At 39.0% G+C, this 10,445-nt stretch overlaps 1 protein-coding gene across 1 annotated transcript; it reads left to right on the top strand.

Annotated features, from left to right (window-relative positions):
• Window positions 1–8,029: 8,029 nt before the first annotated feature.
• LOC131936345 (coagulation factor X-like) lies at window positions 8,030–9,922 on the top strand. Its single transcript, XM_059293282.1, has 3 exons — window positions 8,030–8,239; window positions 8,952–9,070; window positions 9,726–9,922. The coding sequence occupies exons 1-3, from the start codon at window positions 8,061–8,063 to the stop codon at window positions 9,920–9,922; spliced, it is 495 nt and encodes a 164-aa protein (XP_059149265.1). The 5' UTR covers window positions 8,030–8,060.
• Window positions 9,923–10,445: the final 523 nt, after the last annotated feature.

The following is a 10,445-nucleotide window of genomic DNA, read 5'->3' as shown; positions in this document are numbered from 1 at the left end:
TGACACATATATGTTGGTGCATAAGAAACCACCAGTGTCAGGAAACCGCCTCAACCCCGTGCTTCCCCTTTTTGGCAGCAATCCTCCTGTTGGCCAACACGTGAAGGCATTACAGTCCAGAGAGAAACCAAGATCAACTCTCAATCGTCGAGCAGTATGCCAGTTCTGCAAAAGGCCTGGTCATCTTGTCAAGGACTGTTACAAACGTCGTCAATATAACAGAGAGGTGGTGCGTACTTCTGCGCACTATGCTCTATCCCCTCAAGCAGCCAGTTCAACTATGAACTCTAGAATTCTAAAGGACTCTAATCCTAAGTGTCCGCAAGAAGGTAGTCAAGTCTCCACACATTATGTGCAGTCACATTTTGACTGTTCTCGCCACCATCCAGTTTTTTCCGAGTCTACCGATCTCGAGGGATCGAGAAAAGTTGACTTTTCATCTTTTATCGCCGAAGCCATCATTAGCAAACCAGGTGATCCGTTGTCTCAGCGGAATATCACCGTCCTAAGAGACACAGGAGCGTCACAATCACCCCTTTTGAAAAGTTCAATGGACATTACACCAGAGACGAACACCGGAAAGATTTCCATTATCCAGGGAGTGGGGACAAAATCTACTGTCGTCCCTCTACACAAGTTTGCCCTGAAACATCATCTCGTCGAAGGTGAGGTCATTTTAGGTGTGATAGATAGTATTCCTGTCCCAGGAGTACACCTACTTCTAGGGAATGACCTTGCGGGAAGCAAAGTATACCCCTGTACGGTTTCAGACCCTTTGTCAACAGTTCCAGATAATGATAATGAACTGTATCCTGCATGTGCGGTGACAAGAAGCCAGACCAAACAATTGGCTGACATAACGTCTGAACCACACCCGCCATCATCGTCAAGAAATTCGACTCCCAAACTGGAGTCTATGCTTCCAGAGAACACAAGTCTGGGCTTACCCCTGAGGATATCTCAGGAGGACATCATTAAAGCTCAACAAGTCGACGCGGAGCTCCAAGCAACGGTCGAAAAATCTCTATCATCTGACGATGGAGAATATTTCGCCGAGAACGGCCTCTTCTTTCGTCGCGCTATACCAGTGATTGCCTCACCGGCCGAACCATGGTTGGGTAAAAACCAGCTGTGGATCCCTCCACCTTATCGGCATGAAATACTTAAGCTGGCACATGACCATCCAATGTCAGCGCACCCAGGTGTCACTAAAACGACGGCGAAGATCAAAGAACTGTTCTTTTGGCCCAAAATGAGAAAAGATGTGTCGCGTTACTGCAGAAGTTGCACGAACTGTCAGTTGGCCGGAAAGCCAAACCAGACAATTCCTAAGGCCCCTTTGAGTCCGATTCCTGTGTTAGAAGAACCTTTTTCTAAAATCGTCATGGACTGTGTAGGTCCCTTGCCTAAAACCAAGGCGGGCAACGAGTACCTACTTACCTTTATGTGTTCAAGTACCCGTTTTCCCGAGGCGATTCCCTTACGGAACATTAAGGCAAAGACTGTAGTCAGAGCCATGACCCGGTTCTTCACTACCTTTGGATTACCTAGAATCGTGCAAACAGATCAAGGCAGCAACTTCACCAGTCACCATTTTCAGGAAGCGCTAGCCAAGCTAGGCGTTACCCACATCACCAGCTCAGCCTACCACCCTCAGTCTCAAGGCGTACTTGAGAGGTTCCACCAAACCCTCAAAACCATGCTAAGGACATTCGCTAACAGTAACACCCAATGGGATGAGTCTGTTCCTTGGATTATTTTCGCCGCGAGGGACTGTGTCCAGGACTCTTTAGGCTACTCGCCTTTTCAACTTGTGTTTGGACATTCTGTCCGTGGCCCCCTGAAGCTGATACACGAACGTTGGACAGGTACCAGCGATCATCCTGTGGAAAACTTCGACGATTTTCACGTTCGACTGAAAGCCGTGTGCGAAATGGCTCACAAGAACTTAAGAAAGGCCCAAGTGAGAATGAAAGGACTGTATGATAAGAGTTCTTGTAAACGAACATTCAATCCAGGCGACAAAGTTCTTGTGCTAGTACCTAATCTGAACAATGCGTTATCCTTGAGATATTGTGGACCCTTTACTGTGCATTCAAAATTAAGTGATTTGAACTATGTTGTCAATACGCCCGACAGAAGAAAGAAACAGACAGTGTATCATGTCAACTCACTGAAAAAGTATTATGATAATTGTAACAATTTTCAATCCACAGCTAAAATTACTTTACCTGTATGTTCAAATGTTTCTGATGATGTGATACATGATAAATTGAAACCCCCAAAATTGGTAAATTCTTCCTTTTTAGATAATTTGAATGTCCACCTTATGCATTTGTCCACAGAGGAAAGCCATAGATTGTCTCAGTTATTTGAGACATTTCCCTCTATTTTTGGGGATGTCCCCAAAGAAGCGAAGGTTCCACCTCATGATGTAGACGTTGGTGACGCAAAACCCATTAAACAACACCCCTATAGAGTTAACCCGGAAAAAGCTGCTTTGATAAAAGATGAAATTGATTATATGCTCAAGAATGATATCATTGAGCCCAGTTTCAGCAACTGGAGTTCCCCATGTCTCCTAGTCCCGAAAGACGGTGGATCTTTCAGGTTTGTGACCGACTTTAGGAAGGTGAATGCGCTCACCAAAGCTGATTCCTATCCCTTACCTCGGATAGAAGACGTTATTGATAAAGTTGGTCAGGCTAAGATAATTTCCAAAATTGATTTACTTTCAGGATACTGGCAAATCCCCTTATCTGACCGTGCAAAAGAAATATCTGCTTTTGTAACCCCTAATGGTTTTTATAGATACAAACGCATGCCCTTTGGTATGCGAAATGCTGGTCAAACTTTCCAGAGGGTCATTAACTCTGTCATTGCTGACATAGACCAATGTGAGGCCTACATAGATGATATAGTTGTATTTTCTAATACTTTTGAAGAACATATTGTTCAATTGACTAACCTTTTTAGAAAATTGTCTGAAGTTAATTTTACTGTAAACTTACATAAAAGTGATTTCTGTAAAGCTTCAATTACCTATTTGGGTTATCAAGTGGGAACGAACCAAGTTCGGCCCATTGAAGCTAAAGTAGATGCTATTGTAAGGTTACCACCTCCCAAAAATTGTAAAGAGATCAAAAAGTTCCTTGGGATGGCTGGTTACTATAGACGGTTCTGTCAAAACTTTTCAGCTATTGCTGAACCTCTTACTGCATTATTGAAAAAGGGTGTTGAGTTTGAATGGTCAGGTAAATGTCAAGAAGCTTTTTTAACCATTAAGTCATTTCTATCTAATGCTCCTGTTATGGCTGCACCAAATTTCAGCAAGCCCTTTAAACTTGCCATTGATGCTAGCAACTTAGCCATTGGCTCAGTCCTATTTCAAGAAGACAACATGGGGATTGACCATCCCATTGCCTTTTTTTCCAGGAAGTTAAATGAAAACCAAAAGAATTATTCTACTATTGAAAAAGAGGCTTTAGCTTTGGTTTTGTCATTACAACATTTTGAAGTCTATGTCTCTTCTTCAACCAATCCAGTCAGAGTGTTTTCTGACCATGATCCCCTGAAATTTACCTCTAAGTTAGGACAGACAAATCAAAGAATATTGAGATGGTGCTTGTATTTCCAAAATTTTAATCTGGAAATTTCACACATTAAGGGTAGTGATAATGTTGTGGCTGATTGTTTGTCAAGGATGTAAAATCTTGTTACACACATTGATCATGTGACATGCTTTGTGGTTCATTAGGACCATAAACGGGTTTTGTTTGAGTGTCACTCATATGAAAATGAGTGGTGTGAGTTAGAATTTTTCAAAATTCCAATCCTGTTGAATATTTTGTTTATTTTCAGGTGAACCTTAATTAAAGGTAGTTTTTGATTATATGTAATCTTTTATAATAATATGTCTCATATGACTCAATTGATATTGTAGCTAGTCATTGAAATAAAGGTCTTACCCTGGCGGGTTTACCACTTTTAATATCCACATGGAAATATTGTAATTCCCCTTTTTGAGGGATTTTGATGTATAATTACCTTTTGAAGGGTTACTCCCCTTTCACCAATTGTAAAAGTTGGAGTTACTTCCCTTTTATGTTCAGGGATATTTTCATCTGGTATTATGATTTTGATTGCCTACATTTGTAAAACATTTTTGTTATTTCATTGCCAGATTGGTTCCTTATGTATGTTTTTGTGGAACCTATCTGTCACTTCCAAAAAGGGAGGGGATGTGACCTACTTAGGTCGAGTCATTTTTATTTTGATATTGTATAATTCCTTATATGGAATGATGGTGTAACACCTGGGGTTTTTCCACTGACTTATTAAGGTGTTTGAGACATAGAAATTTTCCATTAAAATCTGATTGAATGATTCTGATCAGATGATTATCCCAACCAATGGCGACATGAGTTGAGGATAACCTCCCCTGTCACAGAAGTCTTTAATTGCACTGCACACTCGCAACACGAGGCAGTTTTTCTTGACCTGGCAGTCTACGGGGCAGTTTTACCTCGTTCAGGCAGCCGTCCATATTGTCCGGCTATAGACTCTGACCATTTGAACGTGAGAGTACTTAAGACCTGTGTGTGCCTTGCTTTCTTCAGTTGATTTAGTCTTCTAGTTTAATATTACTTGTCGCTAAGTAAGTCTTGAAGCTACAGCAGTGTTGTGTGGCCTGTAGCTGTTCTTTAGACAGTGTAGAAATCTGTGATAGAGATTTTTCCTGCATTTTGTAAGTTGGGTTTTTGATATTTTATACATTAAATATTTTATCTAGTTCATCTTTGTGTTCTGCCACAACTGAGTTCGCTGATTAAAAGGTCGTATGTAGATTGGATGAGTGTTAATTACAATAGTACCACTAGCTTCCCTAGACATTAAATTCGAGCCCTAGTGGGTCGTTGTGTTAAGTGTTCATCCACTTAGGCCGTAAGGCATTTGCATATGACCCCGAAAAAAGAATCCGGGGACGTTCTCCTTCTATTTAGCTGATAGATAGGTTAACGTTACAACAAGAATCGCTAAAATAACCAAGTGTAACTAAGACATGCTTGAAAAACATAATAAAACACTTTAAATTTCATTACGTAATAATTATAATAAATCTTTTATATTATCTATGTAACCTTGTGAAAACAATATATTCTACAAATTGAATACTTAAATTTAGGTTTTGTTTGAAAGTCTGAAAATGTTAGCTTTATTATAAATACACCTATCCAAGTTCGATTACATACTTTTTATCGTGTTTGTAATTTACAGTTATATGTAAAATTTTGGATCCCCTTTTAAAGGGACGCTATCAAAAAATCAAACACGGGTAACTGTTTTAGGCATTGCTGGAATTATTGATTAAATATAAAGAAATTATAATTTGACTAAACAAAGTTTACGATTTGTTATAAATTCCATCCTATTTAATATTATATATTAATACTTTAAGAGCGGTAATATAGATTGCTAAAAAAAACTAAAGATTTTTCAACTAGAGAACGCCTACCTTTCTTTGTAGTGTGCCGTACTGAATTAAAATAATCTAACTTACGATAAACTCGACTACTCGATATACTCTACTACATTTACAACACATATCAAACTTCGATACATAAACATAACTAGAATCGATCCTCCAGAACTACGACACCACCTCGCTTAACTTCACTAAGCTCTACAAACAGTACTCCCAATCAACAAGGATTTCATTGGACTTACCACTACACTTTAACAGTCAATATAATTCGATACCTTAATACCACAAGAATCAATACTCCCGAACTCCAGAACTACGATACTTTATTACCTGCATTCTCATTTCTCTCTCTATTACCAATCAGATTCCACTAGACCTTCACTACAAAACAGCCGAATAAAAATTATAACACTTTAACACTTCGATACTTTATACCTACGAAACCATATCAGCAACAGCCTTCCGCCTTTACTCCCAAATCTAAACGATTCATCAAAACTTACCGAACAAGTACAATACTTTGAACACCCCGTCATTACAAAAATCTGTAAACCAGGACAGATTTCTAATTCAAAGTCAGAGAAAACCAGACTTACAAGCCCTATTAAAATTAAATAACCGTTTGAAATTTAAATAACGAACTTATTTAATCGTTTTCTACATCAATTATGTGACACCAAATTAAAAAGGCAAAGTGACTGGTAAAAAGCGCCCCGACCTTTCCAAATTAGTGATGTGGGGTTGCATTTTCACCATCGCGAATAAATATAGGCCTATATAGACCTAGTTTTGGGGTGGGATTGCAAAATTGATAGTTCGTCCTGGGTGCCGAAATAGATCGCTACTCCTTTATAAAAGTTATTAATTATTAGGTCATTTTTGATAATAGCGATTAAACATTTTACGCCCCCACCCCCTGGGAATGGCGCACTAGGCGACCGCCTAGTTAGCCAAATAGTTAGCGCCGGCCCTTGAGTTAGGAACCCATCAGAGCTGAATCAATTTACCCCCCTTGACAATAATAGTTTGATAGATAAAATTACCTGCCATAAACGGTTTGATAGATAGCTTTCCGTGCCATAAATGGTTTGATATTATAAATTTACCTTAATTAAAGACTTTGATATCACACCTATGTTTAACCTTGAAACTTTTGGCATTTCATCTTTTGATTTGATAATTTTACATGACATAAAATCTTCCATACGACAACTTTACTTGAGTGAAATAATTTCATACGATCTTTTCTTTCTTCTTCGTTCTTAATTTTTAGTGTTGGAAGGGATCGAGCCTTGTCTGCTAGAGGGTTTGAACTCAAGACTTTTTCGAATTTATCAACCATGAACATTTTGCCGACTCGACCACGCCTCCATCACAATTAAGGATAGGTGTCAACTGGTTATGCGCCATTGAGGCCATTGACTCCGATTTCAGCATGATTTTCTTTTTGGATTAGCTTCCATAGCCTTTATCCAACCAAGAATAAAATACAAGGCAGCAGTTGTTTGATTTTGGAGTTGTCTCTCCTAGAAGAGTGGCTGTCCCCAACTAACGAGCCTCATCTGCCCGAGGGTTCGAACTCGAGACTTTTCGGTTTAGCAACCATTAGCTTTACCGACTCGACCACGCCGATAAACTTTACATTGATTTTCTTTCTCAAATATCTATACGATCTTTATTTATATCAGCCGTCAGCTACATCGGGTGTTGAAACAATTCGATCATGTTTTATTTTGATATGTTTTTATTTTTATTTTCAGATAAAACGCTTTAGCCCACCCAATGAAGGTAGGTTCTATACTGCTAAACCTTTTGGTCGCTCCGTGTAACTAACAGTACAAAATATATTTTGAGGGTATAGTCGACATTCTCCAGCAGTGAATCTTTGAAGCAGTGAGAATTTCTCTTCATCAGTCCACAAAACAGTTTACATAATATAGTTACAAACTTTGGTGACGAATGATTTCATTACAACATAAAATGATGATTTCAATACAAAAAAGAATGATGAAAAAAGAAAACTACAACAGCTAAATTGTTCTTTTGTTGTTTTTTTTTTCGTCATTCTACAACCCAATATTGTAACGCAGCTCTCCCGTCATCATACTCAGTGGCGTATCTATAGTCGGTTGTAAACACAGCTCGATGTAGCATGTTTTCTCTATCATTCGCAGGTTTACGCCATGGTATCACTCTACCCCCCCCCCCCTCAACTCTTGTCGGGATTTATCAAATTGGCTCTAAAAGACTTTTTACCTCTCTAATTAACCACTTTTTAAAAGTGGATTTATCATTTTTCTTTTAATATTTTGCTCTTTTTTGCCTTGGTGTCACCCCCCTAAATGGTGTAACCGGTGCATTCCGCACCCCCCGCCCCCCCCCCCCCTCGCTACGCCCCTGATCATACTAAACATCATCAATCTTGACAGACAGAGGGAGCAAGTTAAATAAAAGCGTGTAATAACACAAATAGCATTACAAACAAAATTGCATAAAAATCGTTATACAATCCTCGGACTTCTAAAACAGCCGTGACCACATTTCAGATGAATCGTACACCTGTGGGACCCGACCTATGGAAGACTACCTTAGTGACTGGGATTCCCAGGGCATACTTCCAAAAGTTTTTGGAGGCCACGACGCTGATCACGGTTCGATTCCATGGCAGGCCAACCTGATGCTGAACGAAGAACAATTTTGCGGAGGAACGATTTTAAGTGAATACTGGGTACTGACTGCTGCCCACTGTTACAAGTAAGTTTGGTTTTAACTCGCTATGAATCAATCGGAACTAAATATTCTTTGTAGTGTTAAGACAAATATAAAAGCACGCGGAAAGTGGCCGAACCTACTTAGATTTAAATTCTAATTACAGTCTTTTCAGGCTTAATTAATCTTTATGTACAGCTAATTCATAGGAATGTTATACGTCAATGTATTCTGTATTAAGGGGTCATCCATAAATGCCGTCGCGCTTTTTTGGACGATTTTTACCTCCCCCCTCCCCTCCGTCACACATCGTCACAAAAAGCCAGAACCCCCCCCCTAAAATGACATCACACCTCAGCCTACAACTCCCCTCAAAATTGCAGTTGAATTTTTTTAAAACATCTATATTTTTCCAAAATCTTGTCCGAACTCTGTCAAAATATAGTATTTTAATCGATTCCTATTACATTTTATTCAAACAATTTTCAAAAACACGAAATAACTTCGAAAATTCATTTTCTAACATTGCTTTTTTATGATGCAAAAGTGTGACGTCGCACCATCTGAACCCCCCCCCCCCCCTCCCCATCATCACACACCTTCACAAAGTTACGGACCCCCTCCCCCTTACGAGTGTGACGTCATTTATGGACGACCCCTAAACAATTATATACTCCTGACCACAATTAGTTACCGTGTTACGAGCCGACACACAAACTATATATATATATATATATATAATATTCAAAAATTTCAGCAAATACGCCAATTATAAAGTAGTTGTTGGAGACATTGACCAATTGAAAGACGAAGATGAAGATGAAAAGTTTAAAGTAGAGAAGTTCATCAAACACAAAGACTACTTCCTAAATATATGTAACTATAAAAACCTTCTATTTAACTTTCTTTAGCGGCTTACAAATGGTGGCAATAGGGCTGGTAAGTAGGTCACCAACCAGTTCTACGGCTCACTAAAACCTGCATGAGCCCTAGAATTGGTTGGTGACCTACTTACCAGCCTTATTCTTACAATGTGAACTATTTTGTAATCGAATGACCACAAGGAGTCGATTTCATGAACGGTCACGGAAAAAGAAGACGTTCTCCACCAATGTAGATCTAAGTAAAATTCCAGTAGATTCACAGAACAATGGACAGTTGAGTTCATCCGTTCCTCGACCACGGCACATGAAGGGAAGTTGTTTTTACTTTCCTTAACGAGAGTCAGGTACCCATCAAAGCTGAGTGGACTCAGCGACGTAGTACATACGTCCAAGTCCTGTTGGTATTATATGGTAGATGTGCTTGGTATTATAGATGGTACTATTAGCTTGAGACCAGTTGAGGATTTTGCTGTTGCCATTGGTAACTTACTTCATGTACTAGAGATTGGATTTTGCTTCAGAGAATAATTTAAAAAAAAATTAATTTAAAACAAATTTTCTGAAATACATAATGTGATTTATGTTTAGGTTAGATCAATCTGCTATCAACAAAAGATAGAAGTAATACCTTTATTTTATTCCTTTAGCTGATGGTAATGTAGTTAAGATAATCAACGACATCGCTCTGATCAAAATCAAGCCGAAGTACGGCCGTGGGTTCCAGTTCAATGACTACATCCAGCCGGCGTGCCTGCCAGATTCTGACGCGAAACCCGAGCCTCATCAGAAGTATATAGCCTCTGGATGGGGCTATACATCTCCAACTGGTATGTTTCCAATTTAAAGCTAGGGTTAGGATCAGTGGCGTAGCCAGGATCGTCTCAAGGGGGTGGGGGTTCCAATTTTTACCCGGGGACAAACTTTCGATTTGCACCCCCCCTCAAACTTTCGATTTGCACCCCCTCATACTTTTTATATATACCAAGGGGTCTATGGGGGGGTTATGACCCCCCCCCCCCCCCACCCCCCCTGCCTACGCCACTGGTAAGGATTATGGAGAAGGATACTGCTTAAAATTGTTATTTTATTATTAGTTATTTAAATTGTAGTTCACTGTTATATATTTAAACAAAATAAATTATTTTCTCTTTTGTTAGTGCATTATTACATAAAGGCGGGTTATTAAAACTTTTTTTAAATGCATTTTTGTCAGTACTTTAAAACTTTTAATACAAAAGAGTTTCATGACTAAAAAACAATTACGCACGAAACAAACAAGAAAAAGAAGTTCGTATAATAGCGCGGTAATTTGTACTTTATTTAGGAAATTTTAATAAACTCTTTAACATTAATTAGGCATCCAATTA

This window comes from Physella acuta, unplaced genomic scaffold, assembly GCF_028476545.2.
Source record: "Physella acuta isolate Inbredline_101_S28 unplaced genomic scaffold, ASM2847654v3 ptg000175l, whole genome shotgun sequence".
NCBI classification, from domain to species: Eukaryota; Metazoa; Mollusca; class Gastropoda; family Physidae; genus Physella; species Physella acuta.
Note: the sequence above shows the minus strand (reverse complement) of the source record. Positions and strands in the feature narration are given on the sequence as shown.